General features: G+C 41.8%; 3 protein-coding genes across 3 annotated transcripts in view; 1 reads left to right on the top strand and 2 right to left on the bottom strand.

Moving 5' to 3' along the window:
- Positions 1-468: 468 nt before the first annotated feature.
- On the bottom strand, positions 469-2,498 carry LOC309626458 (tubulin alpha-3 chain-like). The gene has a single exon (XM_082387188.1). The coding sequence runs from the start codon at positions 2,335-2,337 to the stop codon at positions 1,237-1,239; it is 1,101 nt and encodes a 366-aa protein (XP_082243314.1). The 5' UTR covers positions 2,338-2,498; the 3' UTR covers positions 469-1,236.
- A 43-nt stretch (positions 2,499-2,541) lies between these two features.
- Positions 2,542-18,107, bottom strand: LOC309625879 (tubulin alpha chain-like 3; the record flags this gene model as incomplete). Its single annotated transcript, XM_082385926.1, has 4 exons — positions 2,542-3,744; positions 9,708-9,975; positions 14,518-14,661; positions 17,922-18,107. 4 exons carry the CDS (start codon positions 18,105-18,107, stop codon positions 3,548-3,550), a joined length of 795 nt encoding a protein of 264 aa, XP_082242052.1. The 3' UTR covers positions 2,542-3,547.
- The window catches only part of NET1 (neuroepithelial cell transforming 1), a 52,790-nt gene continuing 45,563 nt past the window's right edge, over positions 17,957-25,183 (top strand). Inside the window, exon 1 of the mRNA XM_082387150.1 lies at positions 17,957-18,233. Coding sequence (XP_082243276.1) covers positions 18,106-18,233 — 128 coding nt within the window. The 5' untranslated portion in view covers positions 17,957-18,105. The remainder of the gene's footprint in view (positions 18,234-25,183) is intronic.

Below are 25,183 nucleotides of genomic sequence, written 5' to 3' on the forward strand. Positions count from 1 at the left end.
ATCTCAGCGCAGTGATTTTGGTTCGTAAAAGCATCTACCAGGAAAGTGTTAAAGATGGAGCGGCAGTTCTCGGGTCCCGGGGGCACACACAAGAAGAAGGTGGTAGCATTGCACTTTGATAAATCTCACAACAAGAACCACAACGTTAGGCCTCCAGCCAAGGCTTTAGAGCCTGTTACCTTCAGTTGCCAGCCGGACCAAAAGCACTGACCACGTGGAGACCAAGAGAGCATAACTGGACGGCCCAGGCTGAAAGGTCAGCCCTGTAGATGAATGAGGCAGCTGAAACCTACCTACAATCAGCCCGAGAGCAACACCTAAGCCCAAGCGAGCACCTTTGCAGTGTCTTATTTATCTTACTTCCCACTAGTAGACTAGTAGACTAAACATCATGGATCTTTAAAATCTAGCTAGTCGTTTTAATGCATTTATAGCTGTTTTGTCCATTTTAAATTATCACCTGTTTAATACCCAAAGTTAATTCCACGAAGTGGTTTTTGAACTTAAATCCTCAGATGACCCTCCCTCCAATTCCCAGCGCTTCTCATTTAGCAAGTCCATAATGAAGCTCAAGAATCTGCAATTTTTCTCAACGTCTTAAATGGCTCCCATGCAGGGTTCTGCTGGCCATGCTTCCAGAACACGTCCTCAAGGACAGAGGAGCTGAAAGAAATCACTTTCACCTTCTGACCTGCAGGACACACAGATTCAAACTTCTGAAAAACCCAAGAATATTCTTGTTGTTTGTTTATTTGTTTGTCTGTACAAAAAGCAAACTGAGACCTTAAGGCCTTGGAAGAAGGAAAAGATTCATATTGAAAATACTCATTATTTAATCAATGTACAAAATATATATATGGGGAAATAACATTAATAATCATCACATGCTATTTTCCACCTCAGGAACAGGAAAGGGAAAGCATTCACTTTAGGGTTTCACGGTCACTTGGTTGAAAAAGCAAAGAATAAAGCCAGGTTTCCATTCTGTCAAAAATAAAAAAGATGAGCCCCAGAAAGTCAAAGGACTCCAAATCTTTGAAGGTTCACAGGGAGCAGTGCTGAGTGACACTAACAGACAAGGAAATGTGGGCTCATTGTTAATATTGACCCATTTGATTGGAACTCGGGGTCTCACTTGACTTAATTTCCTTTTTCTGCTCATCAAGGGAACTCTAGCCTTTAAATGTAAAGCATGACACTTCAGCTTAGTATTCATTGTCACCAGTCAGATATGCATCAGAAACTTCGCCCCACTTCCTCGTAATCCTTCTCCAAGACTGCCAAGTCTTCCCTGGCTTCTACAAACTCGCCTTCCTCCATGCCTTCCCTAATGTACCAGTGCAGAAACGCCTTCTTGGCGTACATGAGGTCGAACTTGTGTCCCAGGCGGGCCCAGGCCTCCACGACCGCTGTGCTGTTGCTCAGCGTACAGACAGCCCGCTGGACCTCGGCCAGGTCCCCTCCCGGCACTGCCCGGGGGGGATGACCATTGATGCCCACCTTGAATCCAGTTGGACACCAATCTACAAACTGGACAGAGTTACTTGTCTTCATGGCTGCAATTGCCGTGTTCACGTCCTTGGGGACCACATCCCCTCTGTAGAGCAGGCAGCAGGCCACGTACTTCCCCAGGCGAGAGTCACACTTGACCAGCTGGTTGGAGGACTCGAAGCAAGCAGCTGTGATGTCCGACACAGAGGGGTCCTCGTGGTGGGCGTTGTCCACAGAGATGATGGGAGCGAAGCTGGTCACGGGGAAGTGTATTCTAGGGTAAGGTACGAGATTGGTCTGGAATTCAATCAGGTCCACGTTCAGGGCCCCCTCAAACCGGAGGGAAGTGGTGATGGAAGATACTGCCTGACTCAGCAGCCTGTTGATGCTGGCATAAGAGGGGTGTTCAACGTCAAGTTTGCGATGGCATATGTCATAGATGGCCTCGTTGTCCACCAGGAAGGTACAGTCCGCATGCTCTATGGTGGCATGGGTGGTGAGGATGGTGTTGTAAGGCTCCACTATAGCCGTGGAGATCCGGGGGGCTGGGTAGACAGAGAACTCCAGTTTAGTCTTCATGCTGTAGTCTGTGGAGAGCTGCTCCATTAAGAGAGATGTAAATCCTGATCCAGTGCCTCCTCCAAAACTTCGGAAAATCAAAAATCCCTGAAGACCACTGCACTGTTCCGCCTGGGGAAAGTAAACGGGACATAAGAATTCAGCCAAATAAACCCAGAAGCAGTGGTAACCGTGGGACACAACTAGTACCCCAAAACAAACAGAAACTTTCAGAAAGAACTGGTTTACCATCATTAACTCAACACAAACATATTTACTTTGAAACATACTTGAGTAGTTACTTCTGGAGTGCGGGAAGTGCTTAGAGTTTTACTGTAAGCAAAGCATAAATATTCAACTGTCTTTTGCTACCCTTGATGAATTTATCTGTATGTGATCTAAAGTAAGGTCTTTATCAATAACAAAGAAAATGACAAGCAAAATATTGAAGTAATATAATCTCCCCCCCCCCACCAGTAGATGAAGTACCTTTCACTTTCATACCCAATCTACTGTGCTGGTGTAAAAGGTACTGTATTCCCTAATGATTATGCCAAACATCAAAATTTTTACTAGACAAAGGATTCTCCAGACACAGGTCCTTAGGGAAGAATTAACTGTCAGTAAAGAGTAACTAATCTCCAGGTAGGATGTGCCTCCTGTTAACTTTACAAATCTTAGTAACTATTGGAAAATGACAAGTTTTAGAGTTCTTTGGAAGTCTCTGATAAAAAGATAAGCCATGAGTCAGCAGAAGCAAGAGTAGATGGGGGCTAGTCATTAAAAAGAAGGAAATCCTGCTGTTTGTGACAACGTGGGTGGACCTTGTGGGCAATTAAGCAAAGTGAAATAAGTCAGACAGAGAAAGAAAAGTACTGCATCATCTCACTTACATGTGGAATCGAAAAAAGCCAAACTCATAGAAACAGAGAGTAGAATAGTAGTTGTGAGGAACTGGGGTCAGGGGGGAGATGCTGCTCAAAGGGTATATACTTCCAGTTATAAGATGATTAAGTTATTGGGATCTAATGTACAGCATGGTGACTGTAGTTAACAGCACTGTGTTGTAAACTTGAAAGCTGCTAAGAGAACAGATCTTAAATGTTGTCGTCTCCACACACACAAAAAGGTAATTATGTGAGGGATGGATGTATTAACTAACCTGATTGTGGTGATCATTTGGCAATATATTCCTGTGTCAAATCACCATGATGTACACCTTAACTTCACACAATGTTATAGGTCAATTATACCTCAATAAAACAGGGGGGGAAATAAAATAAAACATTTCCTCATAAATATAAAAAGAAAAACAAAATAGTCGATGGGGGCTGTACAGTAAGTGCAAAGGCTTCTTTCCCCTGCCTAGTAAGGAAGGTAGTCAGTGCCCACATCAGGACCAGCCGAGCTTTGAGCATGCGCAGGAGGCTCCCAGGGGAGTGGTTGGGTGGTAATGGAGGCGGAGGTAGAAAGTGCTGCTTGGGCAGGTCCCGCAGGATCACAGGCACACAGGCACTGCCTGTGGAAGGAGAGAGGAGCCACTTGCCAGCTTTCGGAGCCTCTCCAGCACCAGATCGAGGATCTCCGGCCCCACAGAGTAGCGACCACGGGCGTAGTTATTTGCAGCATCCTCCTTTCCGCTGACGAGCTGCTCCGGGTGGAAGAGTGAGCGGTACCTGCCTGCACGGATCTCGTCTGCCGAGAGGAAAGGAGGTCAGTGCAGTCCACTCCATCCCACCCCTAACTCTTGCACAGCCCTGTACCCTGACCCGCTTTCTCTCTGCTAATGTCCTATAAAGAAATAGATTTAAACTGCCCAACTGGCCTTTCTTAATCGAGGAAAAGGTATAATTATCCCCATATAAATTGAAAGCACGTTTTTCTGTCATACACCCTTTATTAGTTTCTCAGGACTACTGTAACAAAGTACAACAAACTTGGTGGCTTAAAACAAGGGAGATTTATTGCCTCATAGTTCAGGAGGCCATAAGTTCAATGTCCAGATATCGGCAGGGTTGGTTCCTTCTGGAGGCTCTGGTGGAGAAACTGCCGCGTGCCTCTCTCCCAGCTTCTGGTGACTGCATACAGTTCTTGGAGTTCTTTGCTGGCAGCTACATCACATCATCTCTGCCCCCATCACAATGCCCCCTTTCCCTGTCCGTGTGTTCTCTCTTCTCATAAGGTGTACTGAGGGGACCACCCTGCTCTTAGAAAATGAGTGCTTTTCCTCTTAGGCAGGAGTTTCTAGGTATCTGATGCCAAGGCCATTGGGGTAGATCTGCATAAATACATGTCATGAAGCCTATTTTATCATTATTACTTATAATTGTTATATGGGCCATATATCATCCATATATGCAACCAGATCATTGGACATAGGGCCTCCCTAATCCGATATGACCTCATCTTAACTATGCAAAGACCCCAGTTCCAAATAAACTCATATTCTGGGGTTCTAGGTGGATGCAGAGTTTTGGGGGAACAACATTCAACCCACCACACATGCGTGGCACTTTTGCATTTTAAGATAAAGAGCCAGCTGTGTGCTGGAAAAGCATACCAATCTAAATGATTAGTTATATGCTTCAAAAGAGGCTTTCACAAGAAAAATAGAGCTGGAGGAATCAGGTTCCTGGACTTCAGACTATACTACAAAGCTACAGTAATCAAGACAGTATGGTACTGGCACAAAAACAGAAATATAGATCAATGGAACAGGATAGAAAGCCCAGAGATAAACCCATGCACCTATGGTCACCTTATCTTTGATAAAGGAGGCAAGAATATACAGTGGAGAAAAGACAGCCTCTTCAATAAGTGGTGCTGGGATAACTGGACAGCTATACGTAAAAGAATGAAATTAGAACACTCCCTAACACCATACACAAAAATAAACTCAAAATGGATTAAAGACCTAAATGCAAGGCCAGACACTATAAAACTCTTAGAGGAAAACAGAGGCAGAACACTCTATGACATAAATCACAGCAAGATCCTTTTTGACCCACCTCCTAGAGAAATGGAAATAAAAACAAAAATAAATAAATGGGACCTAATGAAACTTAAAAGCTTTTGCACAGCAAAGGAAACCATAAACAAGACCGAAAGACAACCCTCAGAATGGGAGAAAATATTTGCAAATGAAGCAACTGACAAAGGATTAATCTCCACAATTTACAAGCAGCTCATGCAGCTCAATATCAGAAAAACAAACAACCCAATCCAAAAATGGGCAGAAGACCTAAATAGACATTTCTCCAAAGAAGATACACAGATTGCCAACAAACACATGAAAGGATGCTCAACATCACTAATCATTAGAGAAATGCAAATCAAAACTACAATGAAGTATCACCTCTCACCAGTCAGAATGGCCATCATCAAAAAATCTAGAAACAATAAATGCTGGAGAGGGTGTGGAGAAAAGGGAAGCCTCTTGCACTGTTGGTGGGAATGTAAATTGATACAGCCACTATGGAGAACGGTATGGAGGTTCCTTAAAAAACTAAAATAGAACTACCATACGACCCAGCAATCCCACTACTGGGCATATACCCTGAGAAAACCATAATTCAAAAAGAGTCATGTACCACAATGTTCATTGCAGCTCTATTTACAATAGCCAGGACATGGAAACAACCTAAGTGTGCATCAACAGATGAATGGATAAAGAGGATGTGGCACATATATACAATGGAATATTACTCAGCCATAAAAAGAAACGAAATTGAGTTATTTGTAGTGAGGTGGATGGACCTAGAGTCTGTCATACAGAGTGAAGTAAGTCAGAAAGAGAAAAACAAATACCGTATGCTAACACATATATACGGAATCTAAAAAAAAAACAAAAAACATGGTTCTGAAAAACCTAGGGGTGGGATAGGAATAAAGATGCAGATGTAGAGAATGGACTTGACATGGGGAGGGGGAAGGGTAACCTGGGATGAAGTGAGAGAGTGGCATGGACATATTTACACTACCAAATGTAAAATAGATAGCTAGTGGGAAGCAGCCACATAGCACAGGGAGATCAGCTCTGTGCTTTGTGACCACCTAGAGGGGTAGGATAGGGAGGGAGACGCAAGAGGGAGGAGATATGGGGATATATGTATATGTATAGCTGATTCACTTTGTTATAAAGCAGAAACTAACACACCATTGTAAAGCAATTATACTCCAATAAAGATGTTAAAAAAAAAAAGAGAGGCTTTCACAAAGAAGCATGCAAACTCAAATGCCCACACCACTCAGTGCAGTTAACACAAATGCCTGAAGCAGGGAAATAGCGTGAAGATGTCAGTAGTCTATACAACCAAGCACAACCCTTGCTGGTTTCATTCCCTTTTAAAACCCCGGGCAGCACAAGAAAACATCAAAACACAGCATGTCTGAGGCCCGGGTCACACTCTCCTATCTTAGAATTATCCAAACAGCGTGATTCCTGAAGATTGACGCAGCAGCATTTGAGGGCTAGGGAGGCTCTGGGAATGTTGCCCTGGTTACAGCGGGTGGGATACGCATTGCATAGCAGTTCAGAGCATGTGCCCAAGAATCAATTTCCTGGGTGCATGGCTGACCTTCCTCACTTAGCTATAGAGCAGTTACTTAGTGTCTCTAAGCCCCAGTTATATCCTCTCACAAATGAGGATGATAGCAAGACCTACCCCAGTGAGTTATCATGAGGATTAAAGACCACAGAGCATGATGCATGGCCCATATAACAATTATAAATAATAATGATAAAATTGGCTTCATGTCATGTATTTATGCAGATGTACCCCAATGGCCTTGGCATCAGATACCTAGAAGCTCCTGCCTAAGAGGAAAAGCACTCATTTTCTAAGAGCAAGGTGGTCCCCTCAGTACACCTTGCTCTCCTGTATATGACCATGTACATGACCACAATTTGGTACACCCCTAAATGTTTAAATTTAATAAAACTGAGTTGAAATTACTTTTAACTAACATATGCACACCAAAAAACAACCACCAAAGTTGGGATGTTTTAAAGATATATTTACAAACAAGTGGGCATATAATTCCAGGTAGACTATTTGCTTCTCACCTGAAGCAATAAGGCTGAGTTCAGCTTAAGTAGAGAATCTATGGAAGCCTGCTTCTTCAAGACAATGTCCAATTGAGTTCTTGAGGGTGGTTAGTTCCATAAATTCTTTCAGTAAAATCCACTTTCAGGGAGATCAGTGATATAGCACCACCATTCACAAGTACACAAACTTCTGCCATGTTTCCACCCTGCTCAGAGATCATGTACCTGGCCCAGCATCCCTAACCAGCATCCACAGGGACTTTGGTGGTTTTTAAACATGATTATTATTTGATGGTTCCTTGGCTTCCTTACCTCCATTCCAGGTTAAGCCTTCTAGGACTCCCCTATATCAATGTCCTCCTCATTTTCAAGCTGAAACAACACTCACGGGTGTCTGGATGTGTCTTTGCTCATGGTTTCCATTCTCTCTCACCTGTGAACTATTAAAATCCTCCTGCCCAGTCTTCCAGACTCAGAGGAACTATCACTTGGTCCATAAGGTCTTTTCTGATCTTTTCCATAGAGGTAAAGCTCAGGCCTCACTTCCTTCAGTTCCCTACACACCACCTCCTCAGTAAAGCTTTCCTTGACGTTCCTTTTGAAAAACAGCCCCCTCAGCCCACATGCAATATTCCCTTCCCCTATGGCCCTGCTTTGTGTTTCCCCATGCTCCGATTGCCACCAGACACACTATTTGGCTTTTATAGGTCTGCACCCCACTAGAATGTAAGCTCCAGGAAGACTGATACTATATATCTCTCCAATGTCAAGAGAGTGTCTAGCCATATGAGGCAGTTTTATTTGTTGAATAAAACAAGGAAAATCAGTGCCTCCTCTCTAAACCCTGGAGCTTATGGTGCTTTGTTTGGACCAGCTCAAGATCCTCAAAATTGCCCTCCCTCCAGGCTGAGTTCTAGAGGATTGGGGAATTTCTTCTGGTCTTTGCCTGCCGACTGTCTCTCCTCCAGCTTGCTTAGCTTCTGATCCTGGGTCCTCCTATTTGCCTAGGTCTTTGGATTAGCACAAGTTAAAATATCTGCTACAATATTCATAATGCTGGGATGTGGCCTCTCACATTGCTCCTTCAGCTACATTTACCAAGGTCCTCTGGGGACGTATTCTACCCTGCCCAGCATCATGGCACACCAGACTCCAGCTAAAGCTCACAGTTGCAAACTCCCATTTGTTTGAAACAAAAATTCAGATATTCTCTTAGGGCACTTATAACTCAAGTCAGAATATGACGTGATTGCCTCTCTCAGGTTCCATACTAGTCTTGCCTGTTCTTGAAGCCATCAGTAGCTCCTTATTTTTAATTCTTTCACAACATTTAGCGGAGTAATACTGAATCAGTATACATCTTGGCCTTGACATTTCTTAACTTCCACCTATTAATTTAAAATAACCTTTCTATCATTTCCCTCACATTGACATCAACGTACTTTCTCCATCAGTTTGTTACTTGATTCTGACTTCGTTCTGATGAGGAAATGAACTCCAATCCAGATTGTATTTTCCAAAGATGACTGTAATGATATTTCCTATCTCACTTGTGCTTCTAGAACCTCACTATTTCTGCATCAAGAGGTGAGGTCTATATCCCTTCCCAGGATGGATCTTTGTAACCGCTTCAACCCATGGAGGACAGCTGAAGTGACACAATGTGACTTCTGAGGCCAGGTTATAAAAATGCCATGGACTTCTGCCTTGTTCTCGTGGAATGCTTGTTCTTGGAACCCAGCTGCCATGCCACGAGGACGCCCGAGCAGCCCACAGAGACCCCACAGCCCTGGCTTAGCTCTCAGCCAACAGCCAGCCCCAAATCGCCAGCCAAGCGAGTGAGCCACTTTCAAAGTGAATCTTCCGGTTCCCACTTGAGTCTTCCTTCCTGACACCATATGGACAAGAGAGGGGCTGTCCTCTGAGCCCTGTCCAAACTGCAGATTCATGGACAAAGAAATGGTCGTTGGTGTTTTAAACTGCTAAGTTTGGAGGCAATTTATTACACAGCAGAAAATAATTGATACAGAGTACCAAACCCAAACCCACCCTCCTCTGTAGTTTTCTCTAAAGTCAGCAAGACCCTTTCTCTCCCCAGCATTTCGCCAGCTCCATTTCAAGTGTTTTTGCACGAGATACTACAACATCTGCTGTTAATAATCATAAGTAATCATTTTATAATCATTAATCATCATTTCCCCACAATTAGAAGAGTTATTTAGCTCCTTCCTTCTTTGGAATCATGTTCAACTATTCTATTCTCTAAAAGCAGGTAATGCAAATTTCAGATTCTTTGTCAGAAGCTTCTAGCAACTGGCTTTCAAACCCAGGAAAAGATTTAGTGTTCTGTTACAGTAGATTGTGTGGAGAAACTAACAAGGTTTTCATTCTTTTCATCACACAGAAAAAGGAGCCTAAGCTAGTCTTCCCTTTGGGTTTGTTTGTCATTCTGATCACCCTAAGTGTCCACTGAGAGATGCTCTAAATTTGGAAAAGGGCCATATGATCCCGTTCAGATAGATTCATATAATCTGATGATCCCACCCACTGATACTTGCTTGTTTGGGTTGTGGATCCGGTTAAGTACACTAGAACGTAAAATGTACATTACCTACAACAGTTGGCTCCAGGTCCATGAAGAGTGCTCTGGGCACATGCTTCCCAGCTCTGGTCTCACAAAAGAAGGAATCAAAAGATGCACCCATAGGCTCCGTTTTGGCACGTGCCTGCGGATCCTGCCTGCCGTCGAGAACAACGCCATCTGGCTGGATTCCGTGTTCCAGGCAGTAGAGCTCCCAACAGGCATCCCCAATCTGGACGCCAGCTTGGCCAATGTGGACAGACAGGCACTCCCTCTGAAATGAGCCATAGTATTTAAATTACAGCTGTGCACCTTCCTAACATGATAACACGAGCTACATCACTCAGCATGTCCGCTCAGGGCTGAGAGAAAGCAGGCTAGCGTATGCCAGCAAGAGAACTTTGTGATAAAGCTAATGAAAACTGTCTCATGGAAACCAAAAACCAAGGTACAGGTAAGCTTCAGGAACAATTAAACCAAGGACTCCAGTTCAAACAACATAAATTAAGCACCTATTGTGTAATGGGCTAAGAATGAGTTAAGACATATCATATATGAATAAAATCAAGCTTTCTCACCCAGACAAAAAATTAGTTACTGGAAAGGAATAAAACCAAAATCAATGTACAGCCTGATATATGTTAAAACCCACTGCAGTAAATCTCATATCTTGAGATTTTACATTTACTGTTCATATGTGCTCTAAATAAGGAAGGATGTTCTAAGCTTAAAAGTAGTGCAAAATTTACCAAGGAAATATGCTATAGATTTAATAACCCCAAAATGTAAAAACTCCATACTATAATAAACAAAAATACTGATGTATATAAAAAAGGATTTATGTATAGCCCTTCATATATGAGCTATACATAAGGCAATTTTATATACATCAATTAAAAAATACTTGAGACATCTATTAGATAAATAGGCAAATGACATAAATGAATTACAAAAGAAAGAAATGATCTAAAATGCAAAGATTTAGGCACAATGGCATTCACGGTATCATTATTTATAAGAGTAAAAACCAAGAACCAATCTACTTAACCATTTACCTATTGTTGGGCATTTAAAGGAAAGTACATCGATACAATGGCATGCTATGCAAACTTTCAATAGTTACCAAAAAATTGCATGACATGGGAAATGCTTATGTTAAAATGTTACGTGAAAGCGTACAAGTTATATAATTGTATATAAAGTATGATGTCAAATACATTTAAAAATAAGCTTACTCAGCCATAAAAAAGAATGAAGTAATGCCATTTGCAGCAACATAGATGGGCCTAGAGATTATCACACTAAGTAAGTCAGAGAAGGACAAATATCATATGATATCACTTATATGTGGAATCTAAAAAAATGATACAAACGAACTTCTTTACAAAACAGAAACAGACCCACAGACATAAAAAACAAACTTATGGTTACCAAAGGAGAAGAGGGGAGAAATAAATTAGGAGTTTGGGTTTAACAGATACAAACTACTACATATAAAATAGATAAACAACAAGGTCCTACTGTATGACACAGGGAACTCTATTCAACATCCTGTAATAAACCATAATAGAAAATAATATGAAAAAGAATATATATGTGTATAACTGAATCACTTTGCTGTACACAAGAAACTAACTCAACTTTGTAAATCAACTATACATCAATAAAAATAAACAAATAAAATAGAAGTAAAAATAAGCACAGAAAAAAGTCTTTAAAATGCATCAAAATACTAACTCTAGTTACAACTGGGTAGAATTTTTTTTCCTGTTTAAACTTACCTATTTTCTTCACCCTCATTAGCCTCCCCTCTCCTCTCCCACTTTTAAATTACCATTCTTTTTTTTTTTTAAGGCAAACAACTTTTTTTTTGTAATTTAAATATCTACTCATCTAAGAGAGGGGAGAAAAAGTTAAATCCTAAAAATCTAAAGGGACAGCAATTGCTGGCTTTAATATTGTTGTGTTTTGATTGCCAATGGTCATGGAACAAGTCTGTGCAGAGGGTCTTACAGAGTGAGAAGTCTGTCTACTGCATCATCAGGACCCTTCAGGCTGTCTGCCTGATATGCTGATAGGCAACCCCGCCCTCCTCTGTCTGTCCGTGGCTGCACTTTCCCAAGGTCTGAGATTCAACCACAAAAAGACCACCGATTGGAGGAGGGGAGGGAGGTCGCTGTGGCCAGTCGCAACCCTGCCATCTGACCCGGACTCTGCTCACTCTTCTTGTGCTCAGCCGCACAAACCCTGTACTTTGTCTCCTTGAGTCACAGGGCATAACAACACAGCGCTCTGTGCTTTATGAGGAATTCGAGTTCATTACCTGAGTAGAACTTCCCTCTGATTTCTTTTGTATGCAACCATGTCTCTCATGACAAAGGCAGTGAACTCAATTCACAAAGCACTTCACTTAGTACCAACCAATTTTTCCAACCTCTATCTGGCACAGAAAAATCAAAGCAACATATTCCATCATCAACAGCCTTCTAACACCTGAGTCTGCAAAGCACAGCTTCATTCCTCTCTCCTCCCAAAGGACTTAAGATGATCTCAGTACATTAGCTACTGTAATCAGAACAAAACTTACCCCAATTCCTAGATTTAGGTACAAACTTAAAAGTGGCGGGGGCGGGGGGGCGGGAGGAAGGGGCGGTGAATTCGTTGTTTCTGCGTCATTAAAACCACTTGCGTGTAGATTTCTCTCACAACATCCTTCCACGGCTGTTTCCCACCCAGTCCACAGGGCATGCACACAGGGTACTTGCTCTTAATATTTACAGTAAAAATAATCACCAACATGAAAAGCAATTGCTGCTCCTCATGGGGACTGTTCTCCCAAGTGATATAGACATAGGAGGGAAACTGAGCTTTTTGAACTTGGCAGGAATACTTGGCCCAAGAAGGACCAATCTTGCCCATCCTGGTTTGAGAAGCAGCTGAGTTTATCTCATAACTGTGTCCCGGGGACAGAAGGCTATCTCCACCTTATTCTTAGCCTTTTCCTCCTTTCCAAACTATCTGTTAAAATATTAGTCACACTATATTAAAAAAAAAGACTGTAAAATGCCCGCTGAATATCAGTAGTGATGTCACAGCACATTAATAAATGCTGCTTTAAAGCTTACTGGGAATTACTAGGACAGCACAATTTTTTAATTACCTTTTTATTTTGAGATAAATATGAATTGTAGATTCATGTGTGGTTATAAGAAATAATGCAGAAAGAGCTCATGGATCCCTTACCTGTTTTCCCGCAGTGGAAATATCTTGCAAGATCACACCCAGAATATCAAAACTGATACAGTCAAGACACAGCATTTCCATTACTGCAAGTATCCCTGATGTAGGAAGGCATAATTTTTAAGAGCAAAATATAAAATAAACATCCTTAAAATGTTGGAGAGAGAGTCCAATGGGGTGAGAAGATCAAAGATGAAAAAGCAATTTGAATGCTTGCTTCCGTTTAAGAATTAAAAATTCTAAGACTAAAAATTACTGTGACTGGAACATAAGAGATAACACTATTGGTGGGAACATAAATTGGTGCAGCCACTGTGGAAAACAGTATGACGGTTTCTCAAAAAACTAAAAAGAGAACTACCATATGACACAGCAATTCCACTCCTGGGTATATATTTGAGAAAAACAAAAACACTAATTCAAAAAGACACATGAACCCCAGTGTTAATAATAGCATTATTTACAATTGCCAAGACATGGAAGCCACCTGAGTATCCATCAACAGATGAATGGATAAATAAGTCATATATATATATATATATATATATATATATATATATATATATATACACACACACACACACACACATACATACACACACACACACACACAATGGAATATTACTCAGCCATTAAAACAGAACAAATTTTTGCCGTTTGCAGCAACATGGATGGACTTGGAAAATTGAAATAAGTCAGACAGAGACAGACAAACATGTATGATATCACTTATATGTGGAATCTAAAAAATACAAGAAACTAGTGAATATAACAAAAAGAAGCAGACTCATAGATATAGAGAAAAACTAGTGCTTAGCGGAGGGGAGAGTGAAGGGGGGAGGGCAATTTAGGGGTAGGGGACTAAATGGTACAAACTATCAGGTATAGAATAAGTGACAAGGATACATTGTACAACATGGGGAATAGAGCCAATATTTTATAGTAATTACAAATGGAGTATGACCTTTGAAAATTGTGAATCACTATATAGCACACCTGTAACATATAATATTGTACAGCGACTCTATGTCAATTAAAAAAAAAAAAAAGGAACCAAGAGAGTGAAAGGAAAGTGAATCATAAGAGGTGGTCCCCAAACAGAATTATTGTAAGTAACTGTATTAATTATTGTCCCCAAAGAACTAGACTCAAGAGAGGACAACATAGAGGTCCCTGCCCTTCACCCAACCTCACATTTATGAGCTCAGCAATGGTGACCTGGGTCTGAAGTCCCCAGAAACTCTGAAAGCATAACTAAAAACGAAGCCACTGATTTCTACAGAAAAACCAGCACACTCGGTCTAAAGCAAAAACTAAAGTAAGGAGAGGATCTTGCCTCAGTGCTTCCGTTAAAGGCAGTGAACCACTACAAATCAACAAAGCTTGTCCTAAAAGCAGCAGAATTATAGGTGAATAGATGAGATTCAGAGCAGATTCAAAGCTGATCCAAACACAGATATTTAAAAAAACAAATGCCTCTTTAAAAATTTCTTCTCTTGTGTTAGGAATCTATGAAGAATTGTTTGGTGGGGGAAAAGAGAGACACACATGATGAAAAAAAGTTGCTACAACTGCTGACAGCAACATAGAAGCCACTTACCATGCTGATCTGCAGGTGCCCCGCTGCCCAGTGGTACTGACAGGAGGAGCCACCCAGGTGAGCTTTATCAAAGGGCAGGAAGTGACTCCACCTGAGGGCTGAGACGCTTAAAGCAGCACAGCCTCTTTTCAGTTTTTCAATTCTCTGGTGTCAGAGGAGCTGTGATGGGCCTGCCTGAACACCCTGTGATAAAGTCTGTGCACAACTACCGATGAATTCTCTAAATCTTATCCAAATCTGCTTGCGACGTATACCTAGGTTGAAAATAACAAATGTCTTTAAGAAAGAATCCTCCTCTTGTATTAAGAATGTATGAAAACCAGCATATGTATCGCTTGATAAGCAGTTTTACAAAAACAGAGTTTGATTTATCTAGATAATATAAGGGAATGGATTTTAGAATGCTTGATTTACGTATTAATTTATATCCATATACTAGTTGTTGAATATGTGTAATATCAACCTGCATAGTGATCGGTGTCATTGCAAACTGCTGAAGATTTTGGAAATAATCTTTGAGGAAATCCCCCCCTAAGAATAGTTGTAAATCTATGGTTGTAAATCTATGGTTAAAGAAATTTGGGTAACATTTAGGTCCAATTAAGATAACAGGAGGGACTTCCCTGGTGGTCCAGCGGTTAAGACTCCGTGCTTCTGATGCAGGGGAGCGGGTTTGATCCCTGGTCAGACAACTAGACCCCGCATGCTGCAACTAAAGAGCCCATATGCCACAACGGAGATCCCGAGCACAGCAACTAAGACCCGGCGCAGCCAAATAAGTAAATAAATATATTTTTTTAATTAAAAAAGAAAATATAACAGGAATATCTTCTTAGGAAGCGAAATCTAGAGTCTGATTTCAGATAGATAGATAGATCGATCGATCGATCGATAGATAGGGACTGAAATTTTATCAGTTTTCTCAAACTCTGTCCTGAAGAATATGTTAAACAGTTTCCTCAAACCCTGTCCTGTTAATACGTTAATATGTCAGGGAACATTTGTCGTGTATTCAGCGCTATCCTAGGCAGGGTAAGACATTGCATTTGGGGGCAGGGACATTCAGACACTAGAACGTTGACCTCTTGTAGGATCAAGACAGTTCACCAGACTTTTCATGTCTTGAATAGCCAACCTTCAGAATAATCCACTGTCCTTTGCTCTGTTTCTATGGTACCCAGCAATTTTCTGATTAAAATTTGTCTTCTATTCACTGCTTTCCTAGTGTATAGGCCAGGGCCTCTTATAATAGGAATTCAGTAAATACAATACTTGTGAGTAATTGAACAAAATAGTAAGTTCACAAGTGTCTGAAAATTGGAAAGGGATGTTCTGACTAAAACAACAGTATTCTAGTCACTGATAAGAAATCCCTCCCCACTGAGAATCCCCACATCCACATTCTGGATTACCTATCACTGTGGGAATTGATTATCACAAGTTCCCAAAGGACTGATCATCTCCTTTTATACCATCGAAGAGCTGAGGACAGATTCTAACTTCGGATGATCTCAACTAAGTACTAGGTTGAAAGGATGAAATTGTTCTTTCTGTGAGTAAAAAGGTCAAATATCAGCAATTTCATATGGTACAATCTAAATCCTTACATCCTATGAAGCTCTGTCTGGTGGAGACCAACTCCCTAGATGACATTTCTGTACTGTTTTACTCTAACTGCTACAAAGCAATACTTTCTTCCTTAATTTTTGGGGAGAGATAGAATAGAAGTGATTCTTAGCCATGGGCATCTTGCTCTCTAACTTCTTACCCTTTTTAAAGCTAAAACTTTTTTCAATATTTGTAATAACCTATAAGGGAAAAGAATCTGAAAAGTAATGTATATGTAATATATATTATATATATATATATAAAACTGAATCACTGTGCTGTATACCTGAAACTAACACGATATTGTAAATCTATATTTCAATTAAAAAAAAAACTATAACTTTTTTTCCTTGTGTCATAACTGTAGTGCAAGTTCAGTACCTCATGATTTAAAAAAATTATAAAACACAGGAAAGTTTAAAAAAGAAATTTAATACCCAAAATCTGACCACCTAGAGAAATTTTAATACATTGATTTCATCTTTTTCCTCTGTTAAATCTCTGTAATTCATAACTGAATATACCTCTACATTCCATGTTTTTCTTTTAAGATTACAATACACTATTCTATTACACACTTCATAGTTAACTTTTATTGGCTGAAATATTCTTTCCAGTGGATCAACCATAATTAATCATTTTCCTATTATTATTTATTTAGATCGTCTTTGTTTTATCTGATATTATAAACAATGCCATTAATATCTTCATGTTTTAGGGGAAACAAAACTTTACTTCTACCCTCTTAGGGTATCCAGTTGGGCATGAGAGTTAAAATGACAGAATTTGAATTAACAGGAGAAAAGCAAACAGATTTTTACATGTACAGAGGAGCCTCCATAGGAAAATAAAGACCCAAAGAAGGAGCAAAACCTTAGTGCTTATGTACGAGGTTGGACAATGAGAGGGAATTGTGGAAGAGTAAGTAAAATACACGGGGAGACCAAAGGAAGATAAGAGTTATTTAAACAAGTTCTGTTTGTACAGAATTCTCTGTCCCTGACTCCCCCCATCCTCCTGATATGGGGAGGGCCGCTATCACAGGGGAGATTTATCTCCTGCTTTCATGAAGAAAGGGGGAGGTCAGAAGGCCCTTCTTGCACCTGGTGTTCTTCAAGTGCCTGCAGCTAAAAATAATCCTCCTGCCAAAGCGGCATGTTTGGGGGTGGCATATATTGCCACCCTTCAATGTATATACAATTTTATTTCTTAGGATGGATTCCCAGAAAGGGAATCAGAGTGTGAAAGGGGAGGTGATTTTTAAAGCCTCTGACATAAAGAAAGCAGTATCTTAAACCAAAGAATGTGCTATTTAACAATTTTCTTTTTTATTTGAGAAGGTCCTTTACTTGCTGTAGTGCCTTCTTATAATTAGAGGATGAAGGCACTTGGACTCTCTTCTGCTCTGGAGACAGGAGGTCTCATAATCAGATTTACTGGTTTCCTAGAGACAGCCCTGAGAACACATTTTTCCAATACCTTTGGTGACCCGGGATTTATCTCACATGAATAATTCAGCGTGTGCAAACCTCATTTTACTTTCAACCTCTCCCCACATGCTAAGAAAGATCTAAAATGCTTCCAATTTGCCTTGGCTTGTGATGAAAGTCCTAATGAACTGTGAACTACTAATCGGGCCTTGGAGATTTAGGAATGGAGTCAGAACTAAATCCCAGGTCACCCGTTTTCAACAGGGGGACCCCCTCGACTACCCTCCCCTTCTAGTTTCTATAAAGTTAAGCGCCTGGAGGTAGGAGGAGAGGGGCGGGACTCCACGTTTCCTAGCAACCGCGCACCGTCCCCTGATTGGCTGGTCGCCGCGCAGCCGCCATTTTCAAACCCCGGAAGATGGCGATGGCTGAGGCGGCGGTGGCGGCGCCCTCCTGACAGGAACCCTTCTCCGGGCCGAAGCGGCCGGGCGCCGTGCGGCTCCCAGCGGGCCTCCCGGGCACCCGGCCACCGCGCCGCCCCCTCCACGCCATGGAGCCCGAGCTGGCGGCCCAGGAGCAGAGCCGGCCGCGGAGGCGAAGCCGCCGGGCCTCGGGACTCAGCGCGGGCGGCGCCGCAGAGCCTTCGGCCGACACCCCCGGGCCGGGGCCAGACGGCAGGTGAGCGCTGGGGGCGGTGGCGCCTGGGGACCCCTGGCGTCGGGTCCGAGGCTGGGGCGGGGGTGGGAGGAGGGGAGGGGCAGGGGAGGGCCGGGCTGCCTACTCTCCTCCCCCTTCTCCCCCCTCCCTCTTCTCCCCCCTCCCCCTTCTCCCCCCCTTTTTCCTTCTTCTCCCCCTTCTTTTCCTTCCTCCTCCTCTTCACCCTCCTCTCACCTCCTACCCCTCTTCTATCATCCTCTCCCTATCACCCTCCCCCTCGTCCTTTATTTCCTCTTCCCACGCCTCTCCTTACTACCTCTCCCCTTCCCCCTCCCCCACCTCCCTCAGGGGGCCTTGGAGATCCTCTGCACATCCGGCAGGTTTCGGGCTGGAATTGGGAAGGTTCCTAAATGCCCACGGGGAACTGCTGGGTCGGGGGACAGAAATCGTCCCTCGAGCCAGAGGACTTCTACCAGACGCCAAACTTTTAGCCTAAAAACGAGCATTAATATGAAAAGTTTTGCTGAGGTCAGAGTCCCTCCTTTGGAGCCCTGGCCAAGTCGGTGCTCAGCGCAGCTCACGGCCCCAGCCTCCTGGGTAAAGAGAGCGAAGAGGATGGTCGCCGACTTTTTAGCTGTTGACCCATTTCACATTCTGTCCCGTGTGTCTGCAAAGGAAGGACACTAGCCGAGGGTTTCAGAGGCTGTCTGCAAGAGGAGAGGGTGAAAAAGTGCTAAAGGCGTGGCTTTCCCCTCACGGTTTTGCAGAGGGTGGGTTCCAGTGACTGGCAGTTGGACCTTACATCCCTGAAGTTGTGTCCTCATCCATCAAATGGGATTATAAGAGTACCTACTTCCTGTAAGTTGTGAAATTCAGTGAGGTCATGTGTGTAACCCTGTACACAGAGAGCTCTCAACAAATGTTAACTGTTATTTGTCGATTTTTATAATTCCACATCTGCTCCATCTTTTCAGAAGCACTGTGGTCCACTTCACATTATTACTTGAGATAAACTGCAGTTCCTTACATAATTTACATTCCAGTCATGCCTGGATGTGCCAATCCCTTTTTTTTTAAATTTATTTAATTTATTTTTGGCTGCGTTGGGTCTTGGTTGCTGCGTGTAGGCTTTCTCTAGTTGCAGCGAGCAGGGGTTACTCTTCATTGAGGTGCACGGACCTCTCACTGCGGTGGCTTCTCTTCTTGCAGAGCATGGGCCCTAGAGCGCGTAGGCTTCATTAGTTGCGGTGCGTGGGCTCAGTAGTTGTGGTTCAGAGGCTCTAGAGCGCAGGCTCAGTAGTTGTGGCTCACAGGCTTAGTTGCTCTGCAGCATGTGGGATCTTCCCGGATCAGGGATCGAACCTGTGTCCCCTGCACTGGCAGGCAGATTCCTAACCACTGCGCCACCAGGGAGGTCCGCCAATCCCTTTTTGAGAGAAAGGAAAACACCTTACTTTCATGGACAAGGCATTTATAAACTCATTGTAAGTTATCATGCAGAGAGAACAGTATCTTTTTCATTAGATATTGATTTTTATTTTGAAGTTTACGATAACCCTTGCCTGAAACTTTTATACTGATTACAGCCTATATTTAAGAGGAAGTGAAAGAGCAGAGAGAGAGATGTCATCATCTCTGAGACTGAGAAATAGGAGAATCGGGAAAGCCTAGTTAAGGGAAAATGAACATAGAATTTCAAAAACATCAAGTGGGGCAGTGTTAAATTCATTGCACCTGCCTAGTGCCAGGCATTGTTGTAGATACTGGGAATTCTGGTGAACAGATGAAGTCCCTGCTCTCCTGAAGCTTAAAGTCTGCTTGGGGAGGAAGGACAATAATGAAATAAATAATAAAATATCAGGTGGTCATGCTGTGAAGAGGCATACTAAGGGGGATAGAGATAAGGAGAGGGTCATGTTGCTGTTTTTAAAAGATCACAAGGAAAAGCCTCTCTGATGATAGCGATGATGTTTAAACAGAGATCTGAAGAAATTAAGGAACAAAGCCATGTGAATATTTGGGGAGAAAGGCAGTAAGTGCAAGTAGAATCCTATATGGTATGTTCAAGGACTGCAGAGAAGCCAGGGTCGGGCTTCCCTGGTGGCGCAGTGGTTGAGAATCTGCCTGCCAATGCAGGGGACGCGGGTTCGAGCCCTGGTCTGGGAAGATCCCACATGCTGCGGGGCAACTAGGCCCGTGAGCCACAGCTACTGAGCCTGTGCGTCTGGAGCCTGTGCTCCGCAACAAGAGAGGCCGCGACAGTGAGAGGCCCACGCACCATGATGAGGAGTGGCCCCCACTTGCCGCAATTAGAGAAAGCCCTCGCATAGAAACGAAGACCCAACACAGCCATAAATAAATAAATTAAATTAAATTAAATTAAATAATAAAAAAAAAAGAAGCCAGGGTCACTAGAGTGGAGTGAAACAAAGGGCAGAAAGGTAGACGATGAGGTCGGAGAGATGGCTAGGGCCAGATCGGGTAGTATATGGTTGACCGCCAAAAGGACTTTAAATTTGAATCCATGGTTGGGAAGCAGTAGGAAATTATGTGATCTGTCTTTTAAAAGGATCGCTTTGTTATGTGGCAAGGATAGAATCCGGGAGACCAACTAAGAGGCTATTGCAGTTGAGACATCCGAGTGGTAGACGTGGTGGAAAATATTCATATTTGGGATGTATTTTTAAAGTAGAGCTGACGGGATTTGCAGGTGGATTAAATGTGGAGTTAAGAGAAATAGAGGAATGAAGAATGAGTCCAAGGTTTTTGGTCTGAGCACCAGAAGAATGGGTTTCCATGTTCCTACAAAGGAAAGACTTGGGGAGAAGTTTGCCTTGGGATATGTTATAAGACTCCTATTAAGGAGTTCATCACACCAGTTTCTTTTTTTCCTTCTTCTTTTCTCTTTTTCTGCTTTTTTCTCTTTTTTTAAAAAAAATGTTTTATTGAAGTATAACAGTCGAATGAAAGAGGGCATGAATCATAAGTGTTTTGCTCAGTGAAATTTCATAAAGTGAGTGCATCTGTGTAACCAGGTATAAATTGGGGGGTTGTCAGCAAGCAGACTTGAAATCACAGCATTGCAAAGTCATCTAGATAGTGAGTCTGAATAAAGAAGAGATTGGGGGGGCTTCCCTCGTGGCATAGTGGTTAAGAATCCACCTGCCAATGCAGGGGACACGGGTTCGAGCCCTGGTCCGGGAAGATCCCACATGCCGCGGAGCAACTAAGCCCGTGCGCCACATTACTAAGCCTGCGCTCTAGAGCCCGCGTGCCACAACTACTGAAGCCCGTGCGCCTAGAGCCCGTGCTCTGCAACAAGAGAAGCCACCGCAATGAGAAGCCCACGCACTGCAAGGAAGAGTAGCCCCTGCTCGCCGCAACTAGAGAAAGCCCGCGCGCAGCAACAAAGACCCAACGTGGCCAAAAATAAATAAATTAATAAATAAATTTATTTTTTAAAAATTAAGAGATTGGGGACTTAACCCTGAGGCACTCCCCACATTTAAAGGTCGGGGTAATGAGGATGCTCAGAGGAGCAGCTGGTGAGGTAAGAAAGAGCCAAGTGAGCTCAGGATCCAGGACGCCAAATGAAAGAAAGGATTTTGAGAAAGGACATGGCAAACTATGTCAAATGTGACTTATAAGGAAGGACTGGAAAGATTAGTTAGATAAGGAATGAAAAGACCATTAAATCTGGTAATGAGAAGAGCATATTGACCTCAGATAGTTTCCATGAAACAGTTAAAATATTGAATTTAGAATGTTTGTAGTGGGTTGAGAAGAGAATGAGGTGTGATTTGTTCCGGAAATATGTGAGTGTTAGACACTAGGAGTATGGAGATGGAAAATACTGTCCTTACTCTGGAAGAACTTATAATGGTATAGGGAAGAAAGTTAATAATTATAATAGTGTATGACAGCAGTTACTATAGCTGTATATATACGACGCAAATAAAAGGAGAACTTACCCTGACTGGAGAGGACAGGAAATGATTCCCTGTAGTAATCCCTGAGTCTTGGAGGACCAGTTTAGAGCATAGGTGTAAATGGGTGACATCGTATGGGGAAGGATGTTAAATGTTAAAAGGCCCTTAAGCAAATGAACATGATGAGTTCTAGGTATCATAACTAGTTCACTGTGGCTTGACACTAGTTGTATAGGAGAGAGGACTCAGACCCAGAGGAGGTAGTGATGAGAGATTATACTGAAGAAGTAAGAGTCACATCATGAAGGGACCTTGTATGCCATGACAGTAAATCTTAGGAAAACTATTCCCTAAAAAGTGCTCATATACATAAAATTTCAGATTTGTGGACCCTTGCAGCCCAACTATGGATACCAAGTTAAAAACCCCCAAGTGAAGATGATGAATTGGTGGGAACTCTATCTGCAGTAGCCTAGATGAATGTTTGAATCTGATGGCTGGCAATGAGATTGGAGAACTTGAAACACTAAGTGTGGGTTCCACTTTCAAGAACTCTCGCTGCAGCTGGAGAGCAGGAAAGAATAATGGAGGCAACGCAAGCTTGTGGGATAGAATCTTAAGAAGGGGTAAACTTGATATGGGGTGGGGGTGGCGGGGAATAAGCAAGTACAGGGAGAGGTTGAAGAGACAAGAGAGAAGACATGATGAAACCAGCATCATCAGTGACCAGCAAGGCAGAAGAGGATGGAATCCAAATTAAGGGTAGAGAATCTAGCCTGGCTAAGAGCTAGGTAAGTTTGGGGGATGGGGTATGTTGTAAGCAGGAATTTGAGGGCTTTCCCACCAGGGTTCTATTTTTTGTGTGAGGTTGGAAATGGTGTCAGCTGAGAAAAGGGTGGTCAAAGGCAGCATGAGGAGAGTAATGAAGTTAGAAGAACCTTGGAGGGAAAGGATGTAAGATCATCTACAAGAGCATGTGAAGTGTGACAAGATAGTGTCAGTTAATAGTGGGGCAAGACACAGCTGTTTAAGCATAACATCAGATCCAGAAATCATAAGGAAAAAGATTGATGTATATGACAATGTAAATATTAAAAATTTTCTAGACAAACTCACTATACACTAATTTGAAAGACAAAAAACATACAGGAAAAGGAAAGTATCACCTTTTTTAAAAACAGTGTTCACATACTATAGTTTCACCCATTTGAGGTGTATAGATTCATAGACGTGTGCAACCATCACCAGGCAATTTTAGAACATTTTCTTCACCTCCGAATGAAAACCCATCCCCTTTAGTTATTCATCCCCCTCCCCAACACTCCTTTCTTGCTTTACCCCAACCTCTAATCTACTTTCTGTCTCTATGAATTTTCCTCTTCTGGACATTTCACATGAATAGAATCATGTGGCCAATTTTAGTGAGCCATCCTTTGCCCATTTTTAAAATTGGGTTATTTATATTTTTTATTATTAAGATATAAGAACTCTTTATTCTGGATACAAGTCCCTTATCAGATACATTGTTTGCAGGTAGATATGTTCTCCTATTCTGTGGGTTGTCTTTTTTTTTTAATTGAAGTATAGTTGATTTACAAGTTGTGTTAGTTTCTAGTGTACAGCAAAGTGATTCAGTTATACATATATACATATATATTCTTTTTCAGATTCTTTTCCATTATTGTTTATTGCAAAATATTGAATGTAGAGCCACGTTCTATTCCTCCTCCAGCGGCAGCCATGGCGGCAGCTCGGGCATTGTGGGGAGGGGGACGGTGCCGGGCAGAACCTCCCTGAGGGCTCCCTCCTCTGTCTCCTCCTCTCACCGCTCCGCTGCTCCATTATTTCTTCAAATATTTTTTTCTGCTCCTTTCTCTCCTTTCCTTCTGGTACTCTCACTACATGTATATTGGAGCAAAATCTGGTAGATAAAACAAAATTTTAATAAGGGGTATATTTAAACCAAGCAATTATAGGGATTTATCTTAAGAAAGCAGTTGCATAGCATATGTAGATGTATGTACAAGGAAGTATATCACAACACATTTTTATAGTAAAAAGTTTAGAAAAAAACAGGAGAAAATTAAATACATTATACTTTTATACAATGAAATATCATTAGCTATAATAGTTTTTAAAATCTCTTCATAATTCAGATGGAGTTTATTTGGTATACTGTATACAGTATATTTGGTTGTTAGTTTCTTTTTTGTTGTTGTTTTTGGTACATTTCCTCTGTGTATCTGTGCAGGTTTTCTCTAGGGCAGCAGTTCTATAAGTTTGGCATCTCTGATAATCTAGCTTAACAGAGGAGGGCTGGATTCTTATATCGCCTTGTATACAATGTGTTGCAGTGTATAAAGTTGAAGTATATAAAGAATGAAGTATATTAGTAGATAAAGAAAATCTGCCCTGACATTTTCAGTTCAGTAAGGCATGGGTACTTTAATAGCCTTTTCAGATAATTGAGGATATTCTTTGATAATACACCAGAGCTTGACAAGTGGTAGTTTCTTAACAGGTGGCTGCAATTTAGAATCTGAAACCATATCAATGAACTTTTCATTCTCTGTTACATTAAAATCCATTGGTCTGTTAAAACTTTGAATAGATCTTTTTTACCCATCCTTGATTTTGTGACATTATACATTTGTCATTTGGAAAATATTGGCACACGGAGTTAAGCAGATCTTCTAAAGGTTGATACATACTGTTACATGCTATCAGAAAATCACAATTATTAATAGTACCACCAATCTCATGTGAAAGCTTTTAAGTATTGGGAGGATGCCATGCTCATAGTGATGGGTACAGTTGTCAAAAAATTCTAATTTTCATTTGAAAGCCCAAATTTTTATCATTGGCAGCAGCAATACTTCATTGTAGATAAATGTCCGCAAAATACTCAAGTGAGAATGACAGTTTATCTGTTAGTCATTCTCTCAAGTAAAAATATTGTTCTCTGCAAAGCTAATTTGGTTCACAACCTGATTGATCACACAATTGCTTTTCCTCAAGACAACCTTATTACACTGGCCATTT

This window comes from Balaenoptera borealis (assembly GCF_965194805.1).
Source record: "Balaenoptera borealis genome assembly, chromosome: 3".
Classification (NCBI taxonomy): Eukaryota; Metazoa; Chordata; class Mammalia; order Artiodactyla; family Balaenopteridae; genus Balaenoptera; species Balaenoptera borealis.

Coding starts and splice junctions, on each gene's coding strand:
- LOC309626458 (XM_082387188.1), bottom strand. CDS start 2,337: ATGTTTCAAAGTAAATATGTTTGTGTTGAGTTAATGATGGTAAACCAG.